Genomic DNA, 16,036 nt, shown 5'->3' with positions numbered 1-16,036 from the left:
AAAGCGCAATTTTAGAGAGCAGCTGACAAATACTGCAAACGGGGTACATGTCGATTCCACGAATCGGCGAACTTCTCGACGTTTGAATAGAAAAAATGCCACTAATATGGATAAAATGCTGAGTAATTTTAAGCAGCGTAACCACAAAAACGGAGCAAGAGAGATAAAATGTGTTGGGTTATCCACTAATGATGATATTCAGCTGAAATAGATTTCTCGTAACTAAAAATGGTGTTCCAGCGGTAGTCACAAAATTTGTCTGTAAACGCAAAAGTCCGGTGGTAAGAGGGCTCGAATTACAGCAGGCGAAAAGCGGAAAAAGTGAGATTCAAAAGATATCCAAACTGGGGAGGTAAATATTATGTGTGTCAACGGCAACAGAATTGTACCTTATGGATGAAGAGTGTAGTGTGAAAAACATTGTGTATAAATAAGGGTCTTTCCATGTATAGTTTTTAAGAGTTTCTGTTTTGTAAGATATATTCATGAATTTAAAATGTATGTGATAAAGTAGGGAGGCACAATTTAGTACAAGAAGGGAGTATATATTGGTTGTGCAATTCGTGGTTCGCAGAAGTCGGCAGAACAAAATTAATTTCATTATTTGTATAAGAGAGGATTCAACTGTTCATAAGACCTACAGATCAAACTTCAAGGGGTGTCTTAAATGTGATACTTTTACTAGATCTAATTTTCTTGTGGAAACTGTTCGCACAAAAACTGGTGTGAAGAGGTCATCAGACATCACTAAAATTTTAATTGTTTGTGAGAGTAAAACATGTAGTAGTAGTAGGTCAAAGCCAGCGTCACCCCACTCTGAATTGTTGCCAAATTTATTCAACATGGCGAATCCAAGATGACACCCATAGCTGTGGCAACGTTGCAGTGACGTTGTGACGGGAAATTCAAATTTTGACGGGAAAATAGGACATTTGGGCTATCTCCACTAGCCTAACTCACTTTCCCTCCCCTCCCCCTGCCCCCTTTCCCCTCTCTAATCCCCTCACCAGCCTTATATTCCCCTGCACCATCTGGAAATTGGCAGGAGAAGTACTCAGTCTATGCTGGGCTGCTGGATCGCATGGACTTTAGCCTCTATTTTGCATTGCATTGTTTATTTAAATAGTATGAGTTGTTACAGACAGTAGCTCCACACAGTATGTTCACCATAAGGTCCAGGTCCAATTGACCAAGTTCACAGTATCGCCACCGTAGACCACAGTCGTCCCTCCCCCTCTCCCCACCCATGACGTAATCAAAGATGGTGATCTGAGGAAAAATGGTGAGAAAGGACTCAAGTCTGTGTGTAGCTGCTGGACTGGGAGGATGGATGCAACTGTTTACTATGTTCAATGGACGAGATGTCTGTGCTGGAGAAGGAGTAGTATATTAGCATCTGAGGACTGTGTCGATAGCATTGATATTTGGTGAAAACAAATACAGACTAAGTTACGCTTCGCAGCTCAAACTGATGAATGCGTGTGCTGTAAATGTAGAGTGTTCGATAAAAGTCCAGCTGAAGCACGAGAGGCGAGATGTTCTCCCACTCTGGCACATGCATCCATGTGAACAGTTGAGGAAATGCTGATGATGAGCAGGGATGAATTTATGTGTACTACATGCAAGCCCACAGCTGAGGGCTGTATCCATAGCCCCTTACACAATGACTGGAAAGAAAAGATAATGCCTTTCGGCCAATAAAGGCAATGCAATGGCATGGCGAACATTCAGTTCAGTACTCGTGTAGATAGATGCTTGTGCTGGGACCGCCTGCCTTTTCTGAAATTGCCTAACACTCCACATAAGCTTTGCCCTATTCCACATGAGCTATAGGTGTTAACCCTGAGGGTTGGGGACCGACTGAACTATTTCACAACACAACCACCAGAGAGTACTGTCCCCACCCCCTCCCCCCAACATCATCTCTCCCATGATGTAGTCCAAGATGGCGGTCCAGAAAAAAAAGGGCAAGAACCAATAGCAACCCTAAATCTGGTCATGTGTTAGACTTCAGCCAGTAGGATGGTGGTATCTGACTACGTCACTGGAGGGGGTATGGGGCAGGCTCATCAGCTCTGTGACCCCAGCCTCGCTCAGTCAGCCAGCAGCAGCAGCAGCAGCAGCAGAGGAAGAACAGGAAGGAGATTAAGCTTAACCATTATGGCCATTTTAGAACCTGTGACCATTAACTGGACGTAAATATATGAAACTGCACCCAGTCACTTTTTTAATATTTATTTATTATTGCATGAACCGGTTCATCTTCAGATGGTTTTCTAGAAGTTACTTCACTATTTCTAGCATAATGCTGGTTGCAGGCTCTGTGACAAGAAGATGGAACACACTTTAAAGTATCGCCATGGCTATTGTTTACCTATCAATATGGATGCATAATTTTGTTTCTTACTTATTCGGACAGTGTGGACGGCTTTTTTCGTTAGTAGCCATCTGTCGGCTTCCATTTTGTTGGCCAGTTGGTACATCACTTGACATATTTTTAAACAGTCTGTATTTATTTACACTGTGACAAGGAAACTTAGCCAGCGTCCAGCTGTTCATTCTAGCAAAGATCTTGGCGGAAAGATATGGAGTAGGTCCATTTTGCTCAGAGATGCAATTTTTTCTTGTTTACACGTGTTAAAGTCGATGTAATGGGAAGTAATTTAATCAGACTGGTGATAACATGAGAGCACAAAATAAATAAATAAATAAATGAATAAACTACAGGAACAAACTTCAAGTGATCTGATGTCTTACAAGCCCAAGCTTGCAGGGGCGAGCGCCAACATGTTGATCTCTGCGGTGGCCAGACTTGTAGCGACCTCAGCTGCCATCTTGTCGAGACCTGCACCGACCTCTGAACCTGTGGCAGCAACAGCCTACAGAACGTCTGACCCGTAGCGAGCACGTGGGATCCTGTAGCACACGTAGCCCATTTGCTGGAGCAGGACAAGGAGCTGTTATTGTCTGTCCCACTCATCGATTTGTGTGATGAGGACGCGCAGTCTCGTCCCAACACATCGAACGCTGCTGGTGGTCCTAAACAACAGCAAGATACAAGACAGTACTGGTCACTGATATACTACCCATGCCAGCAGAATATCCCTTTGCTAGTACTGGCACACAGGGCAGATGCTGTGGATAAGAAGGTATCGAGTGTACCCATGTATTTCAGTTCAATATGCTGATTAACTCCCAGTGGAACAAAACATGTAAACGTGGGTATAGAAGCACATCGTGACTGGGGCTTGCATGTAGGAATATAAATTGTAAACGCATCGAAGGGTGTTAAAGTGCCTATTTTTGAGTGACTACAGAGTATTATCCAACTCATACCCCCACCCCCCCCCCCTCCCCCGGACATTCGCCTTAGTGGTGTGACATTATCTGTTGCAACATACAACAGAGTGACTCTGCACTATGTGTGAAATCGGCTGACAAGTGTGTCTATCTACGGCACGCCTCAGTTATGAACTTACACGACCTGGATACTGCGCTACACCTTGCATTGGAGAGCTTGAGTCATTGGTGGTCGAGCCTAGAATCCGCATGCAATGATGTAAACTTCCCACGTCTGCATAGTGTACATGGTGATGATTTGGAGCATTAACTTTATTTGCACATGAACGCAGAACCAAAAGAGAAACAGGTTAAATGTTTGTGTGAATAACCAGAGTAATGTGAGGCACCCATTGCCTTGAAGGAGGTCTGTGCGTAATTTATTCCATGTCAAAAAGCTTTGCTTGGGAAATACTGCACAGGTGCGAAGAAGAAGAAGAAGAAGGTAAAGAAAGAGTCTGATGATTTTTTTTAAATACTGCACCTCATGTATGAAATTTAAATAAATAATATATATACATAGAATCTCAAAGAGTGTTCGTGTTTTGTTTCATACCTCTCTCATCATAGTCCAAGTTCTACACTTATTAATATCATTATTTTCTATTCTACACCTATATCATGCCCCAAACATATCTTCACCAGTCATTGACAAAATGAATGATGAAGTGACTCTTCAAGGGCAAAATATATAGCTGATTTCTCTACGCAGCCAGTGTAGCTAAGTTGGTTAAGTGATGCAGGTATAGTGGTTACACATACTATTACCGTCCTTACAAGTGAATATGTGCCAACTACAAGTCAGAACCTGGCGCAGTCAGTATCATGGCAGGGTGGGTGAAATATCATCACAAGGACTTTCTCATTGTGGATCCATCCAAGTCTGACAAGACTTATTTCGTCATGGTGCCGGTCGCGGTGGCCGAGCGGTTCTAGAGGCTTCAATCCGGAACCACGCGACTGCTACGGTCGCAGGTTCGAATCCTGCCTCGGGCTTGGATGTGTGTGTTGTCCTTGGGTTAGTTAGGTTTAAGTAGTTCTAAGTTCTAGGGGACTGATGGCCTCAGATGTTAAGTCCCATAGCGCTCAGAGCCATTTGCACCATTTTATGTCATGACGCTGCTAACACATGTAGATGGAGTCCGATTTGAATGTATTTCCGTATTGTCAAAAACAGTATTTCAGCCCAAGTCTCAACCATTACAGGAGACATTGCGCGGTGTAAAAGGTGTTACCTACAAGACGTTCAGTGAAAGCAGTGATATCCTCCCACCTGAAGTCAATCTTCGTATTTGAAAATGTTCCTGTGGAAAACCAAGAGCAAACTCGAAAATATTTCTGTTGCGGTTGTCATATGGGTGCTGATATATTTTATCTAGGAAAAACATATTCCAGATTCCGGAAACAGTTGGTTAGGGATAATGCGAACCTCATTATAACCTTCAAACAAGATAATCTGAATTTAAAACACATTTACCATGCACATGTGGGAACTGACATGTTGTTCAATGATTCTGTAAAAATACGTGCTGATTGCTGGAATCATTCGCAGTATGGGTTTCTCGTTATTGATAAAACAAGAAAACTGAATGATGGTTGGTACAAGCGAAACTTCCAAGAGTTTCTGTGTATATAACCTGGTAAGAGAGTTGAGTACATCACCATGGACAAATTCGGGCACATGTCTAGCTCTCAACCCGAGAGGATGGGTGCACACAGACAGAACACTAGCTTGTACATGGATTCAAGGTATTGGGTACGAAGTTTGAGGCATGCACAAGGAGCTAGAGACGTGTTGCCAGACTCTTCTGAGAATGATCATTGCATTAAATGAGATAATTAATGAAGTCGGAAAGAAAGTAACCGTTTTAACTGATAAGGTCGAGGCTATTGAGGGGAAAATAGATGTAGAGGTCGTTGTTGTTGATAAGGGGAGCAGGCAGATAATAAGAGGAACAAGAGCGGATGTGTAAAGTCTCAGGCTGTAGAGACGTCTGAGTAGTATTCACCGAGATGTCAACGAAGCAGAAAGTCATTCAAGCGCGGAAGGCCATTCGAGAGAAATTACGGTTATTAAGGTTAGGGCATAGGGATCGACAGCAAACACCAAGAGACGAGGCCTTTAACCCTTTGACTGCTGTAGACGAGTTCACTCGTCATGCTGTGTGCCGCTCCCTGGGTGCTAATGACGAGTTGAGTCGCGGCCGCCGGTTTTCCCCTCAGCGGTGTTGACGAGTTGAGTCGCGGCCGCTTGCCGGCCCCTGAGTTCTGATGACGAGTATAGGCGCGCCGCTACCCGAGTGCCGATGACGAGATAACTCGGACAGCGGACTTCCCGTCCCATGTCTCAGTAGCCTTTCGCAGTTCTGGCCGCTAGCTTGTCTGTCGTCAGCCTAGGCTTCGCACTACAGTTCACTGTTCATCGGTATTTACATCAGTGTTCTTCGCGTCCTGTATTTTACAAGGAAAATGGCGAGACGTCGTGGTTGCACTGAGGAAGAAATCGTGGAGATTCTTACGAGGAGATTGTGACGAAAGTGATAGCTCTTTCACAGAGTCCGAAAGCTCTATTCATAAACCGTTCACGTCAGCAGGGCTGTCAATGTGGTCTCATGTTTCAACGAGAGATGTTGGTTGTTCTGAATCTGAAGAATCGAAAGTGACAGTGAAACGCCTACAAAGGAAGCGCGCCTTAGTGATATATTTGACTGGAAAGAAAATGACTTTCAGCCTGTTAACCACGCATTTGATGATACGCTGTCGGGACATGTGTGTCAAATAGGGAATGAGTCAAGTGTTCTGTCAGTTTTCATGATATTCTTTACACAAGAACTGATGAAATATATAGCTGACGAAACGAATCGGTTTTATTTATTCACCAAGGAGAATACTCCTGAATCAGTGCATTCTCGAATCTCACAGTGGAAAGATACTGGATATGAAGAAATGTATTGTTTCATAGCTGTTTGTCTTCTGATGCCTCGCGTGAAAAAACTGAAAATTAGCGAATACTGGATCAGAGATGTTCTTCTAAATAATTTTTAGTGAACTCATGACAAGAGACCGCTTTTTGTTACTTATGAGAATGTTACATTTCAGTGACGACTTTGACAGTACTGGAGGAGACAGATTATTCAAAATTAGGAACATTGTCAATAAAGTTCGTACAGCTTTCCGTTGTGCATTTAATCCATATCAGAAATTCTGCATTGATGAAAGTTTGTTATTATTCAGAGGATGCTTATTTTTCAGACAATTCATTCCATCGAAACGGAGTAGATTCGGTATAAAAATATTTGTGTTATGTGATCGTAAGACTGGCTATGTCTTGGATTTCATTGTTTATACAGGGGCATCGACAGAAACTGAGTTCCACAATTTGGGGAAGAGTGGTGACATATTGACTACACTTATGAAGCCCTATTTAGAGCGTGGACATACCCTTTACGTCAATAACTGGTACTCAAGCCCAGACTTGTTTGCTTGACTTCACAGGCATGGGACGAACGCATGTGGTACTATCCGTAAGAACAGACACAAAAGAAACTGGAACGTGGAGATATTCAATTTATATGTACTCATACAAAGCTTGCTATAAAGTGGTGTGACAAAAGGGAAGTGTGGATGTTGACCACATGTAACACCATAGATATGGTTGACACAGGAAAGATTGACAGGAATACTGGAGAAAAAATTAAGAAACCACAAAGCATTGTAGATTATAACTTGAATATGGGAGCAGTTGACCGTTCTGATATGCTGCTTAGCTCTGTCGGATATATACGGAAAACTATAAAGTGGTATAAAAAGTTCTTTTTTCACGTTCTAGATCTGTGTGTTTTAAATGCTCATGTCCTACACAGATCGCTAACAGGTCGTAAAATGACGATAGCACAGTTTCATCTGCACTGGTAAGGAAACTTACAGAAACGTATGCGTTAGAGCGCAGCAAAGCTGGCAGTGGAAGGTGTTTTGATGATAATCCTCTAGGATTTGTGGCAAGGCATTTTCCAGACATTATAACAAGTGAGCAATCCAAGAACAGTGCGCTAACGCGTAGATGCATTGTTTACTGGAAATAAAAAGTGAGTCGAGAAAGCAGGTACGAATGTAAACTTGCAAGGTACCATTGTGTGTCGTATCCTGTTTTGAAAATACCACACAAAACAGAATTACTAATTGCAGCATAGAACGAATACAATAATGGTATGGGGAAAAACCTTCGAAAAAAAAATTATAAAAATGGAAAAACAAATTTTTTTTATTAACTTCGTCAGTGCCGGTTCAAAGCCCGGAGCAAAAAGAATGGGAAACATATTCACAAAGTGTAAAAGTAACGCCTAAATTTACAGTTCATGACTTTGAATTTTCTCTGTAAGTGAATTTCATGTGCTAACAAAAAGACAGAGATTTCACAGCTTTCAAATGTGGTTGTTGAACATAAGTATTCAACAGATTTTCCAACAAGTATTTGGTCAAAGAAACAAATTTACGCACAATCGGGTAATTACAAAGCGCAACAAATATTCGGGCAATTCAGCGATACAAATTTCTTATCACACCAGAACAAATTTAACGACGTAAAGTAAAATTGTTCTTACCGTTGCTCACAGTAAATTCCGATGGTGTAGTGCGATATGAAAGACGATCTGTAAGTCGCTTTCTCCTATAAACGACGTAATACGATGTTCTGAACAACAAAAATGACGTACAGTAATCTATAATCTATGGCTTATTTTATTCTTTCTTGAGTTAGTACGGTGAGGAACGCGTAGATAAATGCAGACATTATAAACAGGTATCCAAGAAAATAAACTATTGATGTAAAGCTAACGAATCACGTCGCTTTCGGCATAATCTACAAAAATAGTGCAAGAAAACTACAAGAAAGATATCATTCTTGGTGGAGGAAAATAGTTTTACCAGACAGTTTGATTCTGTAGTAATTCACCTGCAGGTGAACTACGTAGTGAGAGCATTTACGATAATTCTGTGTCAGCCGTGAGAGCACACAATATTTCGCGTGGAGTCGCAGTCACTGCAGAAATATTCAGCACAGGGCGGGTGGGGCAGCGAGGGGCGGTCCGCCCCAGGCGGCAGCTTGAGGGTCAGCCGCACTAGCGCAGGTACACGGGTGACCGTGCAGGCCGCAGCGCCTCAGCGTGCCAGCAGTCGAGGAGGTAAGCCATTTACTGTACCTCACAGGCAGCTCTTGGCAAAAACACGCGATGACGATGGTGTTGCATTGACGAATTCCTTATCCGTCACGTCCCTGGTTAGATAGACAGAACATTCGGCGTTAGCAGGGGAAGACTGTACGTGTTGGGCACGCAGCCTATAAACGTAACTGGTGACACAACACAGATTGGTGATAGCGACTTTGAGAGGACACCTGGCTTTATAAATTATTCAGTTAGGGAAGTGTACCGAGAAATACCGCATGTGACTGATGTACATAAGATCAGCAAAAATCCTGAGCAACAAGAAATATAAAACCATTATAAAACCAATACCTAATGACGAAAACAAGAACAATAACAGTAGCGGCGATGGTATTGACATTGTGCATACACCAGTGATACCACAGTATATATATTATGACGACCCCGACGAGAGAATAGATCGACTATGGCTGCTCATGGCATCAGCTGCTGCAGGTAATACAGCTCGTTCGGATGAGGCCGTTGCAATAATTTCTAAGCGTAGAGAGAGAGAGAGCCATCATCGAATAAGTGTGGAGACAGTAGTTCGAGAACTTCACAAAGCAGCACTCAAAACATACCCTCGTAAGCAGTTTATGACTGGAGGTTTGGGTGACTTACGGCAGGCTGATCTTATGGATATCAGGTAATATTCACATGGGAATAATGAATGAAATTATATTTAAATGGTTATTCATACATACTCCTAACCTTCCTGGGCATTACCTGTTAAAACAAAAACGGGTAGAAAGCTCGCGAATGTGTTTGAGTGCTTGCTGCATACAGGGACGAATCGATCCCAAGACAACCTCAAAACCGATCAAAGTGGAGAGTTTTACAATAGGTTTTCCAAGACCGTGATGCAGCGGTAAGGAATACGTTACAACATTCACCCACGTGAAAGCAAGTTTCGTGGAGCGTCTGAAAAGGACAATAAAAGGTCAAATGTGGATGCGTTTTAATCTTCGCGTATCATACAAATGGACAGATATCCTCCAAGAAATAATTGCTCAGTATAATCGAACCATACATACCACAATAAAAATCAGACGAAGCGATTTTCATGATAATGTACTCATGGATACGGTGGACTATCGCATTAAAATGCCGGATTCATGCAAACAGAAAATTAATGTAGATCATTTGTTAGGTATCTCAAAATATAAGAAAGCATTTGAGAAATCATATCTACCGAAGTCGTCAACAGAGATATTTACAGTTTGCAAAGTGCAAAGAACGAATCCTAGAACTTATATCTTAAAGGATCGTAAAGGCAAGGAAACTGCAGGTTGCATATACTCCGAAGAGTTGCAGAAAAGCTCAGAACCGGATATGTTTCTCGTAGAGAGAGTCATACGACGTCGGGGAAAGAGAGCACTACTCAAATTGCTTGGGTTTCCTGCAGCACAAAACAGATGGATTAATGCTAACGATTTGCACATGCACAGTCCATAACCACCGCAGTAGCATAACATGCGTGCTAAGAAAAGCCTTATAGGAGGGGTGGTATTCTAGACAAGACAAACTGCCACAGGTATTCCACATTCCGGGGTATAACTACTGCGGACATGGAACAAAGATTCTGAAACGCTTGGCAGGAGGTGATAAGTGCAGACGAAGCGTGTATGAAACATGACATTGCATATGTTGCAAATAAAGATCTCTCAAGTCATCACATTGGAGGTAATTTTAGCTGATAAGGCTAAGGCGATACGGAAAAGAAAGAATATTGGTGTAGATCAATGCAGTGCAGCATTTCAAGTTTATGAGTGATGAACTTCAAGCGGGTTATGAATGCTGCACGTTGTGCCTTAAACAAGAAAAAGAAGAAGGGTGAAAGCAGAGTTGTTTGAAGAACTGCATCCTGAAGCTAAAAACGGTCTGAAAGGCGCGAGAAGAAGAAGAAGATCCCTTAAAGCACCTCTAATTTCACCAATACGAAAGATGTCTTGTGTTTTCTTGTTCCTCATCCCAGCATTCTCGGCGGTAGGGTCCCTCGCTGGTGGTGCTGCAACTGTTGCTGGAACAGTCAAGAACGCGCAGAACTCCGAAGCGCAGTTAGAAGGGGCAAGAAGACATAACCACTTGATGGAAGCCACAGCCGTTGGGGAAAGGACTATACTTGAAATCTTACAGGAAAGGGCTTGGCGTATCCATAAATTAAAGAAAAGCCCTTTAGCAGTCCTACCAGATCACAAATGCTGCTCTTCTCGAGCTTGTTAGAAAAAATTCAACATTCCGAGATTTCATAATGTGTTTATGCGGGATACATTACCGAAGACTATGTGGAAAACTGGTGAATGTGCCATCGTAAATTTAGTTGTTGCTGAAGGTCCTGGCACCCACTGGGTGTCACACGTCATGATAAATGCGGATTGTCTACTATTTAGGCTCATTTGGAGACCTGCAACCGCCAGAATAAATACAGCGATACTTCACTCACAGAAGACGTGCGCTCTACAATTATCGGAGCTATCAAGACTTTAATACATACCTCTGTGGACATCTGGGCATCATGTTTCTCTTGACATTCACAAAGAAAAAGAAGCATGCTATATAAGGAGGAGCTTAAAACATTCCTTCATCAGTTGAGGTACAGATGCAATGTCGTACACTTTGACGTTAAAAGAACGATCATCTGTATTGCGTGCAAATTACTTCCCTCCAGTTGATTTGAGCATTGGTGTATGAAGTATAGCATCGATTGGACTGGAGCCGTACAACGGCATCCCAAATATCACTGAGACTAACAACAAACTACATCTGGATATTAATGGTAAAAAAGGCATTGTGGAAATAGAACCGGGCGCATACGATATCCACGATTTAAACGAAGTCTTAAAACAGTCTGGAAAAGTTATTGAGCTGCATGCAAACATCAATACACTTAAATATGAAATAAGGACTGAAAATGCAGCAATTGACTTTAACCAGAAAGGTTCAATAGGGCCTATGGGGTTTCACAAACTGACATGTTTTGAAGAAAGATCCAAGTAAATATTACAAGTCAGATCAGGCTGTGGATATACTGCCTGTCAGCACAATCGGAGTCGAGTGTAACGTTGCAACGAACTCCTATCTCAACGACCGTCTGATGCACATTATTTACGGATTCTTCCCTTGAGTTGCAACGCGGTACAAGATTGTTGAAACTCCTTCCATTGCAATATACCTTCCAGTGACAGTTCAGTTGGAGTAGCGTATTGTGGATCAGAATAATCAAGTTGTTGACTTTCGTGGTGAGGAAATCATTGTACGATTACATCTAAGCCAAGATCGGCGCACAGTACAAAATCACTGCACGCAATCCATAGCACGTCACTTCGTGTGAACTACGAGTTTCTTAAATCAGTTGGCTTGAAACCTCGCAATGATGACCTCACTCAGTATAACCAGTTCAGAAGAGTATGATGAGCGAATTATACGTCAGAAATACTTCTCGCATAAACCTGAAATTTCAACCACATTTGACAAGAATGACGAAATTATGATTTTCCTCCAGCACCAAGAAGCGCTGACGCTTCCATGCAAGAGTTTCATATATTTGGAGGAGTCATTCAACGAAACCAACGGCGGGTACAGTGAGAGCCAAGCTTACACGTAACGCCTTAGTATCCCTGTATCAAGAGATACGCTATGAACGCAATTGGTCTGAGATCGACCGTGCACACAATGTGGCATAACATCAACCCTTAAAACATATGTCTCTACATCAGCCACGGATTTCAATGCCTTAGAAAATGTGGGATGATTCATAGACGATCCGGAGGATAGAGCTGTTGCAGAGTACAAGCGATTTACTGCATGCATTCCTCTAAAAATGCTTATGGTTTACTTTTAGGACATGAGACAGATTACTATAAATGCTAAACAGGAACTCACTCTGGTACGGAGTGCAACGGATAATTACTCGTACATTAAAGGAGCTCAAGAGGAGAATATGATCACAATTAGCAAGATAATATGGAATGTACCCCACATCATTGTATCAGACGAGGAGCGTTTGAAACTTTTAAAAGACCTGAATTCCGGTACATTTCTATCACTAACATTTCTCTCTTGGGGGGGTTTTCGAGTATCGAATGTTACCGTCTGCAAGCAGACAAACACGTGGTATTAAAACCTGTTCACATCTGCAGACATCTACATTCACCATACTTAATTTTCAGACTGACAAAAGCGGGAATATATCAAATGATTCCTCTGCATTCGACAACTGCTAGTTAACTAACGCCAGAGTCTGCGTGAATTCAGAATTCTACCCATATGCAGTGTGCGATTTGCGCTTTTAGCAGAGGGGGGGAGGGGACGCCTTAGGGGGTTAGTATAATTATATCTGTTAGTAGCTTGGACCGTGGCGTTACCCATGTTTAAACAGTTATTTATAAATAGAAATTAATGCCGAAACTCACTATTCACGCGTAGGCACTATCAGAAAAGTCATCCCTAGTTATATCTTTAAAAGTACATTATAGGTAAAGCTTATTTACAAAATCATCTACATACAGGTATACAAAGGGAATTCAAAAAGTAAAGGCACATTTGTGAAAAGCTGTACTTATTCTGATGATAGAAAACTGAAATATGCAGCCGGCCGCGGTGGCCGTGCGGTTCTGGCGCTGCAGTCCGGAACCGCGAGGCTCCTACGGTCGCAGGTTCGAATCCTGCCTCGGGCATGGGTGTGTGTGATGTCCTTAGGTTAGTTAGGTTTAAGTAGTTCTAAGTTCTAGGGAACTTATGACCTAAGATGTTGAGTCCCATAGTGCTCAGAGCCATTTGAACCATTTTTGAAATATGCATTTTTTTCTACGTAACCTCCCTGGACTTTAATGCAGTTTTCCCGACGTTTTACGAATTTTTTTTTTATTTCATCGGAAAATACGTTTTTCGGTTGTATCTGTAACCAATTTTGCACCGCAGCAATGACGTCTTCATCACTTTCAAATCGTTTTCCCTTTAGTGCTTCCGTTAAGGGTCCAAACATGTGAAAATTGCTTGGAGCCAGGTCTGGACTATATCATGGATGTTCCAGCACCTCGAATATCAACTCTTTTATTGCGTCGGCTGTCCGTTTGGCAGAATGTGGGCGAGCATTATCTTGCTGCAGGATGACACCTCTTCAGTTTTCCACGACGTTTGGATCTGATTGCAGGTTTTAGTTTCGTACGGAACACATCACATCCACCATACAATACAGACCTGGCTCTAAAGCCTCGTTTACGCTGGGGCGACGTCTTGCAACTTTGTGGCATGCTACGGAAATTTGGCGTGCGTCGTCTTGTAGCATGCTACAACAGGCAACATCTTACGGCGTATGTTGCATGCGGCAGGTTAATTTATGCCGAAGTAACAGAATTTGTGCTACACGTGTGTCGGTCTTGCAGTATGATGGGTGATAAAGTGATCTCAGCGGCGGCCTACTTGGTACTTGCAAATGCAGCTAACAACGGAAATGAAAACCGAAGGGAAAGAAAACGATGGTGGAAGAGTATTTAAAGAAGGTCCACGAAATAGTATCCTAGGAACTAGAAGCAGAAGATGGTGCGTTATTTAGTATTTTACGAGAATGTCGACTGAAGACTTTAATTACTTAATGCGGTTAACTACACCATTTATTGTAAAGAAAGATAACAACTGTCAAGACAGTATTTCACCAAGAATTCGATGGGCCATCACATCACGATTTTTAGCCACTGGCGATTTATGCAAGTCACTAATGTACTTATTTAAAGTATCATATTCTGCTATTTCCCTCATAGTGCCAGAGGTATGTGAAGCTTTTTCATTAGTGTTGAAGAATTACATAAAGGTAAGCACGCAACATTCAATACTGATTTCATTTAAGTAATGTTTTATTGACATTTTTAAGCAAATTAAAATGAATATTAAAGAACTGTTAAAAATACTTATTTCTAAAATCGAATTATTTGAGCTCTTCTGTTTCTGTTTGAACAAATTCGTCACAATTATTATTGTCCACATATACAATTTCACACCTAGGTTTTGCAACCAATGTTTCGATGCTCGGAATTTGCTGTTCATACTCCCCTAAGGGCGCTTTAAAAAGAACATTTGAAAGTACGTGCTTGACATATGTGGGAGGTACATGTTCTTCAAGAGCTACATCGCCGTCACCTTTTGATACTGTGTCCTCTGTGTCATCAATCTGAAAAAGTAGGGAAAGTAATGAGTATGTTTTACTTTTCAGATTCCAAAGGATACTGAAGAATGGCAGAAGGTAGCAAGAAATTTCGAAGTGAAGTGGAATTTCCCTCACTGTATAGGGGCCATACATGGCAAACATGTGCAAATTATGTGTCCTCCGAATACTGGAAGTGAATATATCAACTACAAAAAAACATTCAGCATTGTCCTTATGGCAATTGTAGACGCAAATTACTGCTTTCAATATTTTGTATGTCACAGGGACAGAAAGAGAGGGGAGGAGGAGATTGACTTTGAGGGGGAGAGAAATTGACCTTAGCGAAGGGGAGAGTGACGGAGGGGTAGAAGGTGATAGAGGAGAGAAGCAGATGGACAAAGAGAAGGGCAAGAGAAGATGGGGAGTGGGAAAACAAGGAGATGGACATAAGGGGAAGGTAGAGACATCCGGGCAATGCAGAGTTTACTTACCTCATTTACAAAATTAATAAATCTTCATATGTAGTTAATTAACAACTTTGTAAATGATTCATGTAACATACGATACTCAAACTATACTAAAATACGTGATGAATAAAATGTAAAATTAAAATTTTTGTTTTGTTTTGTGCTTAACTTTAACACTCTGAAATTATAAGTGAATGTTAATTTGTAAATCATCGTATTATGACAAAGCCACAGCAAAGTGTGGCCGGTTCAGCTAGTACAAAAGCATATAATTGTCATTTTAACTTACAGAGTTTAGTTGAAGAGACGAGATGAATGAGACTGCTCCTGAAGGTTCGAGGGTTTGCCTGTTGGTTTGTCAAGGGCGCTATGGTGCTGAGAAGCAAGGCTTCTTTTTCTTATCCACCTAGCTGCAAATTTTTCTGCATCGAAGCAATGCAGTGGAGGTCCATTTATTGAAATGAGAAGTAGATTTGAAAGTGTCAGAATTTGTAAGTGATTTTCTGATCAGTCACTGTTAAATTCATGTCACTGAATCCGCGTTCATATTCAGCCGTAGATATAGGTATAACGTCGACTGCTTTCAAAAGTTCCTTCACAGAAGTGGGCATGTGTTGAGGATTTTCTTTATGGATTCGAAAATCTTTAACCAGTGACGCACACGAGCATTCACGTAATTTAAAATCCATCTTTTTACACAAGCGAGAAATTGACATGTCACCATAATACACCATCATCTGAAGGCCATGTATTTGAATTTAAAACGGCTACACCCGAAAAGAAATCCAAGTCCTCAAAGCGGTTTTTTATATTGTCTACCAAAGAATGGTATACTCTCTTTCAAATTCGAAAGGTGGCAGGGGTAAAATACAGGGAGCGAAAGGCTA

General features: G+C 41.6%; 1 protein-coding gene across 1 annotated transcript in view; it reads right to left on the bottom strand.

Annotated features, from left to right (window-relative positions):
* Window positions 1–16,036, bottom strand: part of LOC124567769 (stress response protein nst1-like) — a 147,871-nt gene that overhangs the window by 115,935 nt on the left and 15,900 nt on the right. The window contains exon 2 of the mRNA XM_047131038.1: window positions 14,623–14,706. Within this exon, the coding sequence (XP_046986994.1) occupies window positions 14,623–14,706 (84 nt within the window). The remainder of the gene's footprint in view (window positions 1–14,622; window positions 14,707–16,036) is intronic.

This window comes from Schistocerca americana, unplaced genomic scaffold (assembly GCF_021461395.2).
Source record: "Schistocerca americana isolate TAMUIC-IGC-003095 unplaced genomic scaffold, iqSchAmer2.1 HiC_scaffold_14, whole genome shotgun sequence".
In the NCBI taxonomy this organism is placed as follows: Eukaryota; Metazoa; Arthropoda; class Insecta; order Orthoptera; family Acrididae; genus Schistocerca; species Schistocerca americana.
The sequence above is the reverse complement of the archived record's forward strand: the minus strand, read 5'-3'. Positions and strand labels throughout refer to the sequence as shown.